The sequence below is a fragment of the Dysidea avara genome, chromosome 7 (genome assembly GCF_963678975.1).
Source record: "Dysidea avara chromosome 7, odDysAvar1.4, whole genome shotgun sequence".
Taxonomy (NCBI): domain Eukaryota; kingdom Metazoa; phylum Porifera; class Demospongiae; order Dictyoceratida; family Dysideidae; genus Dysidea; species Dysidea avara.
The window spans coordinates 38324004-38342934 of record NC_089278.1 but is presented as its reverse complement, the minus strand read 5'-3'; the positions used below and the strand labels follow the sequence as shown (position 1 = coordinate 38342934).

Genomic DNA, 18931 nt, shown 5'->3' with positions numbered 1-18931 from the left:
CATTGTAAACTTCTTCTTCAGAAATGTAAATTGAGTCAAGGGACACACTTGTTGGGACGTATTTTCAAAATTAGGAAGGGAATAAATACTTTGAGAGAAAACTGAGTAGAAACATTTGTTAAATAAATTAGCTTTGTCAAAGTCTTGAGAGGAAGAAGTGTTGTCATAAAATTTTGTAGAAGGTAAGGTTTCTCACATACTGGAATATTTTAGAGTCATTGCTAAAAGCAAAAGTGTTCACCAGTTTTGCTTCAATATTGGCCTTAGCTTGTTGAATGCTACTTTGAAAGGTTTGTTCAGCTGTTTTAATATGGAGCAGATTGTATTCAGTAGGACGAGACTTGTACTTCTTTCTTAAAGTGCGAAGACACTTAATCTGGTGTTGTATGTTGGATGTATACCATTTAGGAGACTGTGAGGACTTTAATTTGAATTTCGATACAAATATGTGCATTCCTCTAATGATACTGTTCTTAATAAAAAGCCATATGGAATCAATGTCTGGCAAGTGTTCACAAATAGAGAAACCAAAATGTGACAAGAAGTTAATAAGTCCAGGGTAATTAGCTTTGGAGTAATCAAAAATAACTTGTGTAGTATTAGGAGAGTTAATATGTTCCATAGGTAACAAAATAGTCAATGAAATAACGGAATGGTCAGTTGGTATAGGTTCGAAATGTTGAGGGTGAACATTCAAATTATCAATGATATCTTCATTGTTGGTGATTATCAAGTCAAGTATGTTATGAGTTTCATTTACTATCTGGTTGAGATTAAGTTGAAACAACAGGTAGGTCACAGAATTTGTTGGATCTTGAGGAAGAGCCACTTAGGGTGGTCCAATCAACATCAGGAAATTGAAATTTCCTAACAAAAATACCGGTATTGGGTTTGTGTTGTTGTTTACCAAGTCAGTAAGGTAGCTGTATAGTAATTCATGATAGGTGTGATTCGAGTTTAGTGGAATGTAGACTACACAAATGATAAATGGGTTATGAGAGGAAATGAAAACTGTGACAACTTCTACATCAGATGGTGATGGCAATTTACTGTTAGTAATGTTATCTTGAGAATGCCCCCACCACTAGAATCTCTGTCATTACGATAGATACAATAACAATTAGGAAGAGTTTCATTGTCAAAAATGTCACTGGATAACCAAGTTTATAGAATACTGTAACTAGAGGAATAGACAAATCCTTGGAATTTTGATAGTTTATGTAGCAGACTTCTGGTGTTCAAAAGACAGACATGTAGGCCATGGGTTGTACATGGTTATAATATCATAGTATGAGTCCAAATTTTCAGTAGCAAAAGTCCATTAGCTACAGTTTACTAAATACCACTAATAAGTAGCAATATGAAGCTTGAGATCAAGCTAAATGAAGTGCTTCGAGTAGCTTATTTAGTGCTTGAAATGGAAGTTCTAATAAAGCAGTCAATCACTCTAATAGAACAGTCACGTTTATACATTTCTTTAAAAGTTGTATGTAACTACTTCATTTATTACAAGAAGACATAGTGAGATTGTCTAAACTAGACCTTTCATTAGAATATGAAAAAAATTGGGGCTTGACCCCATCAATAACATCCATGCGATGTGTGAATTTCATTGTCTCAAAGCACTCTTTTTGGCCTGTTCTATTGTCCCTGCTAAGACGCTTTCTCATCCATATTCACTGTGACATTCCAATACATGACACAGATGGTATAATTACAGTAGCTGAGTGGAGATACTTTGCCAGATGGTCTTGTATTTATGCCCCCAGACCCCCTAGTTTCAGCATGTTTTACACACCCTGACATATTAATCCCATGCAAAAAGGTACACCTTTTCTTCTAAAAGAACCTACCCAGATAGAAGTCTGGTTATGGCCCTGCAGGATTATGCTGGCATAATTTGCACAAGCCTAATCCAACACCATGCAAGACATCACCTACTCAGTGACCACAGATAGGATGTAGTTTATGTTCACTTCATCACAACAACCCCACCCCCATATTATGTACTGCTCAACAACTGCACTAGTATATCAACAAGTTATACAGGTCACACTACACACACATTAATGTACACACATATTCAACAATATAAATTAGAATTGAAATATTAATATTTACAATGTAATAAGTTTAATGCAGTCAAAAATAAGATGCAGGGGGTCATGTGATGCTGGTCGGTGGGGCTCCTCCTGCATAGATGTCAGGTGAACTGGAATGTTTGTGGTACTTGTGTGATTGTGAACTGGTAACCTCCTTGTGCCTCTATCCTCTCTGATTCTATAAAAAGTAAGGAGTATGATGGTATTAGTAAAGGGATCCTCTTACAGCTATGTATACACTAGTTAAAGCACTACCGTGTGTGCAATATGGAAAAAATAACATGAGAAAGCATGGGCGAGAGGCTAATACAGCATGAGGCGAAGCCGAGTGCTGTATATTCGGCTTAAGACCACACCAGAGTGCTACTTTTCCCATACTGCCGGGTGTGACGGTGCTTTAACAGCTTTCTGGTAGTCTTTGTTTGGAGTGTTCATTTTGTAGACTTAAACCACGTTGGTTTTCAGCCATCAGATAATTGTTAAGTGTCTGTCTATGTAATACAAATTTGGTCATACAACAAACAGATAACATTGTGTTGGCTACTTCTGGTAATTTAAAATACGTGATCGTTCCATACGCAGTGTTGTATTGAAATAATAGCACTCTTTATTAGTTTGATCTTCGCCCACACAAGTGATATTATGACTTTAGCATTCACACATCCACTTCCTTTGCCTGACACTAATGCATTCAACAAAAGTGACCAGATTTGTATACAATTGTGCAAGACTAAATTTACAGTAGAAAGCATTCAATACAATGGGTGAAATACTTAAAAATTCCATAAAGTTTTAAAACATCTTACTCTTAGTGAAGAAAGGACCTAACAACAAAAAACCTGGATATTATCTTATTTGCCTACTCAAAAGGAGTTTAAAAAGCTTCGTTTTGTTGCAGTAGACCCAAGTTATGGGCGTCCAAGTCAAAACGATAGTACACAATCGACTTTCCGTACTTATTTTCCCTTGGTATGTAGTGAAGGTGATACAAGGAAAAACACACCCAACAATTGATTCCCCTATTCATGGCAAACACGATGGTGTAAATTCAAATCCGTATGTCATTTTGCTCGTCAGTTACAACTGTTTTAGTAAGCCCCTGTAATTTATTTTCCCTTATGCTTGCTGTACAAATCAATTTTTCTGCTATTGCTACTTTATAGGGCTGTAACTCACAAAGTTATGAGGCTATACACTTGGCTACGTAGATTATAAATATTTGGAATTTGAAAAATGCTCAATTGTGTCTAGATCCGGTCACAATTAAAAACCAAGCAGTATTGTGACCACCCCTTAGCAATCTATTATAATTATAGGACCACAAACTGAACTCAAGATACCCTACAAATATTCTAATACAACAGTCAGGTACATTCTAATAGAACAGTCACCAATGTGGAATGTCACTTTGCACACAAATGACACATTTGAGGATTTTCAAAGTTGGTCGGTTTAGACAAGTGACCTCATTAAACAGGTCACCCACTCACCAGCCTGTGCTCTCCTCTGGGCAGCATACACTATCAGTGTCTGTAGGGACTCCACTTGATTGGGTGTTAGTTTACCAGTGATTAGCTGGTACCAGTTGGCATCATTAGCTGATATTGCTGTAGTAAAGTGAGCATTAATAAGAATGTTATTCATAAGCAATACACCAAAAGTAGAGGCTATAATACAATATAGTGTTAACATTGAAATGGGTAAACATTATTTTCCCTAATTGTATTCATCACAGTCACCTTCCACATGACACTCAACCCATACACCCTGCTAGATCCTATTCTGTGATGAGACTATCAGGGCCCAGAAGCAATGCACAAATTGACATGTGCTAAATTGCTGATGGGGCCTACCCACACAATAAAAAGAACTGAAGTGGAAATCATGTACATTAGCCTACTCATCAAACTCCAGCAAAGTGACTGTGCAACACTTGGAAGTGCAGTGATAATCAGGAGTAATAAGGGTCTGGTTTGTGCTACTACTAATACTACGCACACTCACTCTCAAGGGTAGTCTTGAAGGTATAGAATTCATCAGTTGCAGTGTCCACACTGTCAATAGCAGTGGCATACTCCAGTTCTAGTGTGGTACGTACACTACTCAAGTCATCATCATCATCATCATCAGACTCCTCCTCTTCCTGTTCTTCTTGTACTAACACATCTGCTGATGTTGTCGCTGCTGACTGTACCTTACTAGCAGCAGTTTCCACTTGCTACAGGAGATATGACATTATGTGGGAGGGGCTGATATGTAACACCAGGAGCTTGTAAATGTGAAGGATTGACTAAGCCTGGGACAAAGTCCTATAAGTGTTATGCTCTTTTGTGCCCATCTGGTGCTTATATATCAACACTATCCTCAATAAGAACACTAGTTAGAGTCCTTTGTAAACATTAAGGCAGTAGCTTTCCAAAGTATGCTTTACAACACATACTGTATTATCTTACTTGTTGTTTCTTCTTCAAACTCTTCATATATTTCAAAGCCTCTTCATCAACATGGTCCTCATCACTGCTCAACTCCTCAACTGTGCATAATAGGGGTGGGGCTATGAGATCATGTGATATGGCTGTGGGTATGACTCACCATCTGCTACCTCATCTTCATCACTTTCTTCCTCGTCTGAATTCTCTACCTTCGCTATATCTGAGGATGGGATAGACAGTAGTATCGACAGGTGTGAATGTTATTATGGAATCATACAGCACTGTACATGAAGTTTTGGGCTTTTCTGGCCAAAAATAATACCACAAGCCTCAAAATATTTCTCTTACCTAAAATTACTTTCAGTATGACCTGAAATGCTTCCAATTAAGTTGCTTTATAGAACTTTGTGTGTGGCGAGATCAAAGGAAAAAGTGTACTTTAAATTTCATAAAGTACACTTTAGGGCAAACAGTGCTTTATTGCCCACAAAGCAGAGGAGGTCGGCAGCGATTAAGAGCCTTTAGAAATTAATTACGCAAAAAGTCGATATTCTGGGATGAAATAAAATGTGTGGAATTATGTAACAAAGTGTGGCATCATTGTGTTGTTCTTTTACAAAACAAATTACATGTTCGTTACCTTAGTGCTTATACAAAGCGCAATCCATATATCGATCAACCCCCTGTCAACCTGTGGTGTAATTGCTGTGCATTATTAAGAATCAGAAGTGATCACATGCCGCTGCCTCGTGTTCGTAGTCGAGTCGTCGGAGATAGATTTAATGGCTTGTTATTAAATCAACTACATGGTCCTTCAAGCCGGAGTAAGAATACTAGTGACAGCCGACGTATTGACGAATCAGAAGAGAGGTCCACCGAGTACCGTCACTAGCCAGACGTTTCTTAACCACAAACGCGAACATCTTGGTACCGGGTTATATGGTACCACCTCAGGCTAGTGAATTGTGCAAAAGATTTTGCATCGGTGTGTGACCTGCCGTAAGCTTGAAGGACCCCACTATCAAGCAGTACCCCCTCCCCCACTGCCAGAATACCGTGTAAGAGAGGCACCCCCATTTGCTTACAGTGGTGTTGATTTTGCTGGCCCCCTCTATGTCAAGGCATCAGATGGATCAGAGAACAGCAAAGTGTGGGTCACCTTGTACACTTGTTGTGTTACTCGTGCAGTACATTTAGAGTTGGTCCCAGACATGACTGCGCAGACATTTCTTCGATCATTCAAGCGATTTACTTCCAGAAGAGGTGTACCAATACAAATGGTATCGGACAATGCGAAAACCTTCGTGTCTGCTGCACAGCTAATTGACAATGTATTGATGAGTCCAGATGTACAGCAGTACACTGCAGGCATGAAAATCAAGTGGGTATTCAACCTTGAGAAGGCACCGTGGTGGGGCGGCTTCTTCGAAAGAATGGTGCAGTCTGTGAAGCGATGTCTCAAGAAAGCAGTTGGCAAGGCCAAGCTGACTTATGATGAATTGTTGACCGCATTGACAGAAGTGGAGGCTATTGTTAATTCAAGACCTATTTCTTATTTCTCCAGTGAAGACCTTGAAGAGCCTCTCACACCCTCCCACCTGTTGAATGGACACCGTATTTTAGGACTACCAGATGGATCAGTTGCTGTTGACAATGATGATTTAGACTTTACAATTGATCAACAAGACTTTCAGACTCGAGTGAGTACTCTTAAGCAAGCTCTAGCAGAATTCTGGGATAGATGGCACAATGAATACCTTCTCCAACTGAGGGAGAGATACCTGCACACAGACACTGGTGGTGTTCCCAGAGCACCCATTCCGGGTGAAGTGGTATTGATTCAGGATGAAAATCAGCCACGTACTCTGTAGAGACTTGGTAGAGTTAATGATGTCATTGTAGGATCAGATGGACACACACGAGGAGCTACTCTCACAACTGTCATGAACGGCAAACAATCTACCCTTAGACGTCCTATTTCCTGTTTGTATCCGCTAGAAGTTGATCCGAAAGTTAACTTACAGAAGACAATCCCTGATGCGGAAGCTACCCCAGCTGAACAGAGTCAGGAAAGTGCTGGACATACTCGACCCGTTAGAGCAGCTGCTGTGAAGGCTAGACAGTGTGTAGGTAACTGGATATCAGAACTAACTGACAGTATATAAAGTATTCATTATATTATGTTGTACTTAGCAATTTATTAGCTAGTAGCTACCCCTTAAGTTGACTGATGGTCAATGGGGGGAGTGTGGTGTAATTGCTGTGCATTATTAAGAATCAGAAGTGATCACGTGCCGCTGCCTCGTGTTCGTAGTCGAGTCGTCGGAGATAGATTTAATGGCTTGTTATTAAATCGACTACACAATCCCACCGTTTACTAGTTTTTGTATTGCAACTATTAATGCTCACGTGAAATTCAAGCCAAAATAAGCAATTAAGGTAATATTTCAAAGTAGCCCTTAAATCGCTGCCGACCTCCTCTGCCCACAAAGAGTGCTGTATTCGTGCAATAAAGCACTCCGTGGGCAATAAAGCAGTTGCCCATGTGCTTTAGTGCAGGCTAATAGCCCGCGGCACTCACGCCAGTACAACTAATCACCCAAGCCAGTGAAGCTAAGGGTGATAGCCCTCGCCACGCTGAGTGGTCAATCACCCCGAGTTCTACTACTGGATTGCTTTTATAGACATACCTGAATGCTTCAATAATGGGTGGGAAAAGGTAACGTTGCTGTTATGTTTTAGGGATGCCACGACATCAATATGTGGTAGCGACATGTGATGGCTTCCCTACGTTTGTAACAGGAATAGTTTGAGATTTCCATTGTGACTAGATATCAATTGCAGAGGTTCTTCTTGTAATGTTCTTTGTTTGTAATGTGGGCTGAACCTAGCTGAAAATAGAGCTGGGCGATATACCGGTACGTAAGTTATTATAATGATATCGTTACCATACCGGATGACTTTAGAAAATATCACCATACCGTCTAGAGTTGATTCATAACATCATCGTGAAGATACTTTACCAATGTAGAATATAACCCATTTAAGCATGTTTCATCAACCTTCTATCATCTTTTCCAAAAGAAAGTTCATTTGACTTTATTCATTAAAAATACAATCCATACCGTAGCATGTATTTGTACTGTGATGTTTTCTAAAACACCATACCAGCTTTGACAAATTTCATACTGCCCAGCTCTAACAACAAAGCGTATATGGCCACTTTGCTATTTCAGAAATTGATAGATGGGGCACACACTTGCACGAAAACAATAAGCCTGGCACAATTCTTTCTTCTAATGTGGTATGCACAGGTTCACCAGTCATAATAATGTTTTTAAAAGTAACAAACAAGTATAAGGAATTTTAGGGATCATAGAAATAAAAAGTAGTGAAACAAGAGAGGTGGCCTACACCTGAATATATACTAGACTACTAGTGGACATTTAATCCCTAATTCAGCCATGGGTGGAGAGATTTAATGCTCACTGTAGGCAACTTCCCTTATTTCATTTCTATAATCAAACTTAAAAATTCCTAATAAGTGTAATTATAGAAACACAGTTCATCCACACACACTATCCACACACACTACACACGCACATTACCTTCATAAGCTTGCACTAATGCATTTAGCTGTACAATTATTGCAGGTACAAAATGGTGGGCTCTCTCTAGAATAGTCTTTGGTCTACGAGAACACTGCAACAGGGAACAGAAGCCAAGTACCGACAACCTCTTGTCATGAAACCTAATATAAAGAAACACAATATCAAGTGTGACGGAGCACACCACTCCTAAAAGGACATCTCCAAATTATAGACAACTAGTATAATATATGTTTCTTCGTATTAGGTATTGGGGGTACTCAGCCAAAGATGCGTAGCAAGAGCCACATTCGATAAAAGAACTCTTTATTTTTTAAAAAATAAGGACAGCAGTGGGGAGAATTGTGCAATGTTAAATAAATTTGCTAATTAGCAAAATCATATCTACTAGGGCACTTGTCCTCTACAATAACTCCCAACAAAACTTTTCTTTAAAACCTTAGTCACCAGTTTGCTCTCGCTGTTCTATTAGATGTTCTATTATGGTATGGGCTATACAAATTATTTAAAACAGAACCTTCTATAGGGTATACTTTTGTGTAATTCTCCTACCAATAATTATTACTTACCCTTGAAACTGATCAGCATCCTTCACCCACTGGTTGATGAACTGATCTGTGATTGGTTCTTTTGAGTTAGGGAAGTGTATGGTTTCCAACAGGTCCATCACTAGAGTGGCACTAGTGTATAGTGCTGCTACCACCTGTTGTTGTCATGGTGATGGGAAAACAATAACTACAATACAATACATACACACTGTTGTATACTTTAAATTATATACCAATATGTGATCAGCCCTACTGAAACTGGGCATGTGATCCACCAAGGTGTGACTTCTCTGCTATCACATTTATACAGGAATCATCCACAGTAGCTGGACTGGTTGCAGAGACACTTCTTGTATTGTTCTTTATTTGTAATACTGTGTAACCAGCTCATATGCTACAGCTGAAAATGAAATACTTTGCTATTTCAATGATTGATAGTTAAGGTACGTGATCATATGTAAAATTACTTTTATGCACCATTCTTTGTTATGTACAAGTTCATGAATCATAATGTGTTTATACAAAAATAGCAAACAAACAAGTACAAGGAAAAATTTGGAATGCTCTAGGGATCATAGACTATATCTTCAGGGGTAGGTGACCTACCTTATTTCACTACTTAAACTTCTTACTACTTGTACAGCAGTATTTCCTAGTACACAAATAACACCATAAAAAGTATTGGAGGACATAACCTTAGAATAATAACTGAGATACAACTATACACACATCTTACCACTTGTATGCAGAACGTTTTTAGTTCTGGTGTTTCTAATGATTTGGTGAGTCGGTCCAGTGCACACTGTATTATACTGGGAATCCACTGCAGGAAAGGGTGTGTAGCTGATCACATGAGCTATACCACACACTATACCTGGTCCAACTTGCCAGGATGTTCTAGTACTAATATCTCAAGCATTTTACAGGCGTGTCTCTGAGCATCTTCATCAATGTGACTCTGCAGTGTCTACAAGTGGGTGTGGCTGAGTTAAAGCTAGTAGGTGTGGCTCTAACTCACTGCACTGCACATTGACACTATCATCTCCACATGCTTAGGATCAGACAAGAAGGTGTCTCCACCCACTCTGACATAGTTACTCAATACCGGCATTATCTCTGTAAGGAACAAGTACACAGATTTGTCTTTATAAATGAAATGAGTTTATTAGTACACACTACACAGTGTTTACAAGTACACAGGACAAGTCCTCTGGTGCAAATCACCAAGTGGCTGTACTACAAAACAAGTGCTATTAAATAAAATATATATTATATAGGTTTACAAAATGATACCAGTATTAAACAGTACAGTTGTACCATTAAGTAGGGTTCCCCCTTAAAGTTACGTACGTCATTCAATTTGTTAACATGCTATTCGAATATTCTTTAGTACTGTAGTAAGCTGTGATCAGATGAATAAAGTCAACCTAGAAGCTTGAGATTGTGAACAAACTGGTATATTCATACTGAAAATTCCATTTTTAGAAGAGATAGCTCTCAGGCTTTACCTTACTGCCCAACAAAGATACCAGTATTCATTCATGATAATAAAGAAAATCAGTCATTTTGTTCACAACTATTCGAATAGTAAAAATTGCTGTTCGTTTTAGCACTAGTGTTGATGAATGTCTGCCTTCTGTGATTTGTTTATTTATTTATTAAAAACTTTACAGTGTAACAATACATTAGTGCATGTTGTACAAGGTGACAGATTGTATGTGTAGATTACACTTATGGAATACTGGCATCCCGTGCCAGTACCCAAGACTACATTACTTATAATTACTTAACTTAAATTCAAAATTTAGATTACCCTTAACCCTTTATTACCGAAGTTTTTTTTTACAAAACCGCAAGTGTGAAAACTTTTATGGCTTGTGTGAACTGTGTGCGGTACGAGTGGACCCCACCCATTAATTAACACATCAAGCTATATACCGTTTGATAGCCATCTCTCTCTTCTACCAACACAGCTAGAATACTTACAGATCACACACACAACTCACATGCTATGAAGCGAAGAAAGCGTATCTTCTCCGTATCGCCATGGCATTGAAAGATGGGCGCCGCCATCTTACTAATCAATGCGATGACAGCATACTATTTATTTTTAGAATCCGTATCACGTGGGGAATGGAGTAATTTCAACTAAAGCCTCCTAGTAGCAGGGAGAAGGCGAACATGGAGTTTTAAACAGGTATTATTGTTTTGTATACGCTATTTTATATTGCCAAGTGCCATAACTTTCCCATCTTCTTCCTATCACCGAACGGTAAACTTCATTAGACGCGCCCGGTCCTTCTGAGCAGTTTGGTAGCAATTTCAGCTTCGTAGCCCCTAGGAAAAAGGAGTTATGGCTCCGTCTATAAAGGGCACTCGTTATGGAAATATATTAGCCATTCGATAATAAAGGGTTAACTACTAATAGATAGTGTTAGTTGCCATTCCTTTTATCTTCAATTAATGGTCCTCTTCTTCATGGAAACCATACCAAGGTGTTGATTTTCCCTATTGACACCTTCCTTGGATGAGATGCCACGAAACTATTTGAGGTGCTCAATGGGCTGTACCGTAGGACAGGAAATTTTGATGAAAGGAAAATTTGACAAATTTGACGAATTTTTGGTTTAGTCAATATTTAATTCGTCAAACTTTACTAAATAAGCGCTTCCAGGCTATATTAATTTTTGGATGTTGTGCGCGTATTTAGCAGTGATCGAAGCTTGGATCAAAGTGTGAAAGGTTGTTGAAAGGAGGCACTCAGCCCGTTAACTGTACTACGGATAATGTCGATTCTACAGTACTTTACAGTTACCAAGAAGTCGAGGAGCAGTGATCAACTTTGTTCGACTTTACCAGATCCACGTGGTCCCCTTTCAGATAAAGTGCCGACAGATGCTATTACATCTGCTAACGCTGCTGTTGCAAAGGCCATTACGAAGAGTAAAACTTCACGAAAACAGAAGGGGCCGTATTTATACTTGACGGACGCGCAACGTTGCGAAGTGGGGAAAAAGGCTTTCGCCATTGGAACAGCTGACACATTGCGGTACTACGCTCATAAGTTTCCCGAACTTGGGTTGACAGAGCCCACAGTTAGACGACTTAAGGATGAATATAATGATTTCGTGAAGGATCTCCCTCAAGACAAAATAAAAGAACTTAAAGAATTACCTTGCAAAAAGAAGCAGGGCAGACCACTTTTGTTGGGCAATGAGTTGGACATGCAGGTGCGAGAGTACATCAAGTACCTTCGTGAACGAGGGACTGCCGTTAATACTGCAGTGGTAATGGCATCGGCGGAAGGGATTGTGAAAAGCAAAGATGCAAATTTACTAAAAGGAAGTGGCAGATTTGGAGGCATTGAAATCACTAAGGGCTGGGCTCAAAGTTTGTTGAGCCGCATGGGGATGGTGAAACGTAAGGCTTGTAGTAAGAATAAGGTTTCACCAGAACACTTTGACAGTGTCAAAGAACAGTTTTTGTTGAATATCAAGCAACTGGTTGATTTAGAAGATATTCCACCTGCCTTGATTATTAACTGGGACCAGACTGCCATAAATTATGTTCCACCAGCATCGTGGACAATGGAAGTTGAAGGAAGTAAAAGGGTAGACTTGGCTGGAAAAGATGATAAAAGGCAGATCACTGCTTGCTTTGCTGGCACAATGGAGGGTGACTTTTTACCACCCCAGTTAGTGTACGAAGGTAAAACACCTCGCTGTCTACCACAGGTTGATTTTCCCAATGACTGGCATATAACATATTCTGGTAGTCACTGGTGCAATGAGAGCACTATGCAAGAGTACATAGATGTAATCATTTTACCCTACATTAATATGAAGAAGGAGATGAAGCTGCCATCAAATCATCCTGCACTGCTGCTGTTTGATAATTTTAAAGCACAGTGTACAGAGACACTGCTAACACACATAGATGCACATAATGTGTACGTGGTTCTTATCCCTGCTAGCTGCACAGATAGGTTGCAGCCATTGGATATCAGCGTCAATAAGCCTGCAAAAGACTTCTTGAGAACAGTTTCAAGAATGGTATTCAACCAAAATCTGCCGCCAATTTCAGGGAGTGGATCCTAAGGAACCTGTTGACCTCAGATTAACTATCATGAAGCCACTGGGAGCCATGTGGATGATTTCTTTGTACAGGCATTTCAAAAGCAACCCTACAATAATTAAGAATGGATTCAGCTTCATAGCTAAGTACTTAAAGCAGTCATGATACTTTTTGTACATTGAACTTTATTATACAACAGCAATCATCAAAGTTATTTCAAATAGTACTAATTTCAAACACACTAAAGAATTTCTATATTATGTACATAGCTAGCATTGTACAACTGCATGCGCGATATATATATATATTATTTCCTTTTATGTTAGATTAGATTAGATAATATGCAATGTCAATATTATTATCTACAACACAGGAAAAAGTGAAAACAATTCTTTGTTGAAACAATTTACCAAGTGGGCTCTCATTCTGTCCTGTTGGAAATGAACTTTACTTGGATTTAATCCAAAAGCAACTGCAACAGCGATGCCAATAGCAAAAAACACCACAGTCATTCGAACCTTTTTGCTTCTGTGAAGGACTTAATCTTACCCTTGGTTTATTATCGCCAGAAGAAAATAGCTTCATAGTGGTACGCAGTGATTCCTTGTCAAGAGAATTAAAAATAGAGTCATAAACCTTTACTTCACCAGTCTCACATCTGATGGTTGTGGCAAGTATCCAGTGGCTTCGATCTTTGCAAAAGACTATTTGAAGTTTATTTTCATTGATTTGGTGATCTACAGTGTATGGCTTGCATTGAAGCAATGTCGATTGAAGTCCATTGATCCTTGGAAATTGCGCCTTCAGAATTCTTTGTGCAAAATTTATCTCAACATCTGATAACTTGTCTCCCATGATGATAGCTTCTTCATTAAATTTCTTTGCTCGTTTTTTAGGTGGAGAACAAACAACTTCCTTTACCATGTTATTATGTACACTATGTGGTACTACCGTGGATGGTGTTGAAGTTGTGATCTGGCTTTTCTCATCACATACTGGCACAATATGTGTCCCATCATCATTACTATCTGAGCGGGGTACTGATAGAGATAAAGATGGTGACTCTGATTCACTTAGGCTCTTGCAGCTTTCTTCCATCTTAACATCTACAGCCATGTCTTGGTCTGCGATCATGGAAGTTGACTTTTCTAAAGAAAACGTAGCAGTCGTTGATAATGCGGTAGACACTGAAATCTCAGTCTTTTTACAAAATTCCTGGGATGAATTGATTGCGAACCGCAACTTGCAAGGAACTTCTAGTCCACCTTGGATCAAATCAACGTTGTATCTTCTATTGCCAATTACGGTGCACTGAATGATGCCGCCACGCCTAATGAAAGCACTGCAAGAGGCAGATATTCTTTGAGAAACATGCCCAATAATTGTGTTGTGTCCATCGATTCGTTTTAGGACAGCTACAGCGAGAGGGTCGTGTGAATTGCCTATTTCAGCTCTTCTCCGATTGTTGGATTCTCCCAGATATCTTTATATACATGGTGTCCTTGAATAGCTGAACAGATAATAAATTCAAACATCGCGTCGCGGTAGGGTCGTCACAAGCACCTTCGGTCACAAGTATGCACGTGTTCAATCAGCACGCACGAAGTATTTTTAGAGGCGCTTAACCACTGCAAGCTTTCGTCAAAATTTCCTGTCATACGGTAGCAGCTAAGCTGTACAATTGTTATGCTCCCTTCAATGATCAGAACGTGCCACAACAATGATCTAGCTCCGTAGGAAAACAAGCCACACCCATTAGCTTGTTCTACTGCATAGCTAAGTGGTGAGATCGAGATGCAGTCACAGCCACACGTGAATTGCATAGCTATGCTCTAACAAAAGTTAACAATATATGAATACAAGACATAATATATATAGCTTTATTACAAGCTCCTGGAGCAGGCCAGATTAGTGGCTTCATTGGTAATGGGAGCATGATATGTGGAATGTGATCCACGCAGACACATTATAGCCGATCTGAGCAGAGAGAAATATAACTTGCATCTCAACCAATACAGTACCCGATTATATGGTTCCCTTCTTTTACCTTTGTTCTATTTATTACAGTGAATTTACAACACAAGTGTAGTCACTCGTAGCTAGCAGAAGCAAAATGGTGTCAAAAGAAAGCTGGATTATTATGTATGTTTGAAGAGATAGCTGCAACATCTACTTGATACTCCACTGGACCCAGTTCATTCCTAAGCTTGTTAGCCTGGTGAGCCACTGCCAAACTGGCAATATAAAGCTCCTTACAACACAATGTTCACTAAGCTGAAGTGCAATGGAATTAACTGAACCACCTCGTGGGTGCATGGTGCCATGTAACAACAGTGAATTTGCTAATTTAGTCTATCACTAAAGAACATTAGCCATTTTAATTTTCATCAATGTAGCCAACAAAAAAAAAATTGACAGTGAATTTTCAATTATGTTATGTCTTTGTACCTCCATAAAAACATGGCTGACTGGCAAAATTATTATACAGTTATACAACGGGCACGAGTGCTCTGCCTGACATAAACGAATTTATACAGCAGGCAGAGCACAAGTGCACGTTGTATAACTGTTATGTACCTATCACCTAATAGGTGGAAAGATCCAACGCTGCAGCTTCATTTCTTTTATAAGGTAGAATGCTGATATTAATTGTGGCGCTCTAAAACTAACAACATTATTACGTATCAAGCATGGCCTTGACCATACAATCACATGGCAATGCCACAATCAATTGCTATGGTAAGCTTCAATTAGAATAACATTTTAAAAAGCGATTTGTCAAGGTGGAAGCTTCGATCAAACTAGTAAGGTATGTAACTACGTTTATATATATGTAAATAGAGTTTTACCTGCCGTGTTTGCCTCTTTGATCGTCATTGGCTGCTTTTAGATCACATGTATAACGTAGTAGTGACGTTCCCTGTATGGCCCCACAATCGAATTATGCATGTTAGGCTATATAAGAATTCGAGTAAACAGTGTAGCTTCTTGCCACCTATTAGGTGAGGTGTCGTAGCGGCGTAAGCCGCCGGCACTTGCACAAAACCACAGCCAGTGTAATATAAATATATTGCACTTATAATGCACTCGCTGCGGTTAGTGCAGCAGTGCTATATACGAATTATAGCACTCGCAACGCCTTTGAACTTCCCACGCAAAGTGGCACATACAGAGACATGAAGCACCATTAAGCCAAGTTGTAGAAACAAAGTCAAATGGGTATATAGCCACAAAACTGCTACTCCAGCTGATATTTGTAAGTTTATTGTTTGACTTGACAACTTCCACTTCCTAAAGAAGCAGCTTTACAGCCTACACATACCATCTAGTACAATTATAAATTGACATAACCTGATCAAGTATATTACTCTATTAGAGCATTCACCTGTTGAAACACTTTCCCTAGCTGAACAGTTCATTCACTTGTCACTGTAATGTCTCAATAGCAATTTCTGATTTCTACTACCAGGTACAGTGTACCTCACATACAACAGTATACATCTATGATACTACCGTAACTGCTAATGACTCCCTCTCTGTACAAGCATACATTCTGGGGCATATGAACACATAACAGAGTTAGTACATTAACAATGATATCCCAGACACTTGGTATGATATACAGTCAATGTGTCTAGTAACTGACCATTAAAGAAGTCGGAGCCGTCCTCTTGAAACATCTCGTATATGATTGGTAGAATGCACCACATGGTCTGTGACACGTGGACACAGGTAAACAGGTACAACAGGTTTAGTAGCTCATCATAGAAGTCCATTACTCCATTCTTCAACATCCCGGCTATCATGTTAGCCATTGTACCCTCTATCATCAACAGGATCTGTAGAGTAGGTGTGTTAACTTGTTACTTTGAGGAACCATACTGTATGCTGAGCAGGTAAATACGATGAAGATTTTATAGAAATAAGCCAGGTGACCTACTGTTAAGGGCGAACAGGTTCCAGCACACTGTATAGACTGCACACTGTAAGGTTTTGATGAACTGCTAAATGGTTGTAATTAATGGGAGAATAGAATTTATGAACTCTTGGTTCAAGAGTTCGTAATATACATATTATGAACTCTTGACAGAACACTCTTAAGGAACCCTTTGGCCTTGAAGTTACTACAAAAAAGTGTTTTGTTAAACACGAATGCCACTATAGTGGCTTTCACAACAAGCATGTGTTCTAAGGCATATATCTCATAAACGGAATATCCTATGAGTAAATAGTATGTACCATGTTACTGGCCTTTATCTGAACATCCTAGCATGATCGAAAGACATAAGAAGGATCCGCATTGGAAAGAATTTTCGGCTGTTTCTAACATGATACTTACGATGATATTACAGATAGCAGAAATATAGAAGGGTTAGAAAAAGTTATATGATACGTGACCAGATCTGCAAGAACCCCACATTTTTCAAATTCCATATTACATTTTATAGCCAAAGGAATGGCCAGGCAAAGTTTCAGCTCTAGAAGCCATGAACTTTTGAAGATACAGCGCTACAAAGTGGTAACAACAGAAAAATCAATTTGTTTAATGATACATAAACTACAGGCATATGAATAAATGCTCATAACTTATGAATGCAGTTAGTTACCTTACACCATCAGGTTCTCCATGAACAGGCAAACTCATTGCTGGGTAAGCTTTGTCTTCCAGGACCAGGATGAAGGTAAAAATGTGAGAAAAAAATGATAGTGAACTACTCATCAAACGAGAAGCAGACTAATGCTCATATCTTCTCTCTCCTTGGCGAAATAAGATTTTGGAACTCCTCTTGCTTTGGAGATAATGATGCTACCAAGGTTTTTGCCATTAGCACCTTCCTTTATTGCAAAACAAGTGCTGAAAAATTTTTAACATAGATATGTCACCCATTGCATTGTATTGTAAAAGTAGGCTTGCACTAACATATGGGATTCTTGCAGATCCAGTCATATACTGTAGATCTATATATCCACTGTGAGTAGTTTAGTGCTAACTATAGAGGAATAGGTGGTCCATATATGGATTAACAGGAGCCCAAGTGTTGTGTGTTAAAACTATGTATTTTATGTAAAATAAGTTTCATTTTAAAGAACCAAAGCAACTATAGTGGCATTGGTTAAGAAAAATATTGACCAGTGTAGAAATTTGTGGCAAATTTGTCAGTAACTTTTACTACTACACTTACTGTATAGTATATAACTGTATCACCAGTATAATATATCCATGACTCAAAGGATGAGGTACTGCTGTTTCCTTATTTTGATTTGGGCTCAAAGAAACTTGTGATTGATTACACTACACTACAATACACTACACTTAACTACACTACAATACACTACACTACATACACTCACTTGAGGTTGATTCACAGTAGCCTTCACAAGGCTCTGGATGGCCCCCATTATCCCCAGAGCAGTCAGAGCTTTATAACTATCTTCTTCATTCTGTTGAGTGGCTTCAAATATCTCATTAAATGTTGACGCCTACATAGTCACCATGACAACTATCACAACAGTCCACATCACACAATAACAACATGAAACACACTCACACAATAACAACATGAACCACAAAGAACAAGTCATGGATACAAATATAACACACTACAAGTCACTCTATTGATAAGACCACCTCATTACAGTGGTCATGACTATACTATTTATGACCTCATTGATAAGACAATAGTAGCGAGTACTGACCATACACTGCATAGCCTAAAGAGGCAATTTTTTTCGAGACAGCTAAAAATAAAATTTTCACTGATTTGCAAACAATACTAAATGTATTAGACTACATGGGATAAACTTTGATCAGGGACCATAGAAATAAAAAGTAAGGAAACAAGGGAGGTCACCTACACCTGCAAGATATACTTAATCTCTGCCTCCTTTGTTTTCCCTATATTTTTTATTCTTTGATCACTAATCAAGTTTAAAATTCCTAATTTTTCCTTATACTTGTTTGTAATATGTAACATTGTTATGACTGGTGAGCCCATGCATATTGCATCAAAAGAAAGAATAGCACCAGAGTTAATGTTTTCATCTAAATACGTGCCCCAGCTATCAATTACTGACTCGAAAGTGAAGTGGTCATTATCCTTCGCTTTCAGCTATGTTCCTACTACAAACGAAGAACAGTATGAGAAGCACCTTTGCAATCAATCCAG

General features: G+C 38.7%; 1 protein-coding gene across 1 annotated transcript in view; it reads right to left on the bottom strand.

Moving 5' to 3' along the window:
- Positions 1-2013: 2013 nt before the first annotated feature.
- Positions 2014-18931, bottom strand: part of LOC136262261 (importin-7-like) — a 36788-nt gene continuing 19870 nt past the window's right edge. Inside the window, exons 15-26 of the mRNA XM_066056475.1 lie at positions 18117-18245; positions 16411-16603; positions 9709-9806; positions 9565-9657; positions 9427-9513; positions 8712-8845; positions 8143-8285; positions 4695-4754; positions 4556-4635; positions 4107-4320; positions 3593-3709; positions 2014-2280 (exon numbers count right to left, since the gene is read on the bottom strand). Coding sequence (XP_065912547.1) covers positions 2204-2280; positions 3593-3709; positions 4107-4320; positions 4556-4635; positions 4695-4754; positions 8143-8285; positions 8712-8845; positions 9427-9513; positions 9565-9657; positions 9709-9806; positions 16411-16603; positions 18117-18245 — 1425 coding nt within the window. The 3' untranslated portion in view covers positions 2014-2203. The remainder of the gene's footprint in view (positions 2281-3592; positions 3710-4106; positions 4321-4555; positions 4636-4694; positions 4755-8142; positions 8286-8711; positions 8846-9426; positions 9514-9564; positions 9658-9708; positions 9807-16410; positions 16604-18116; positions 18246-18931) is intronic.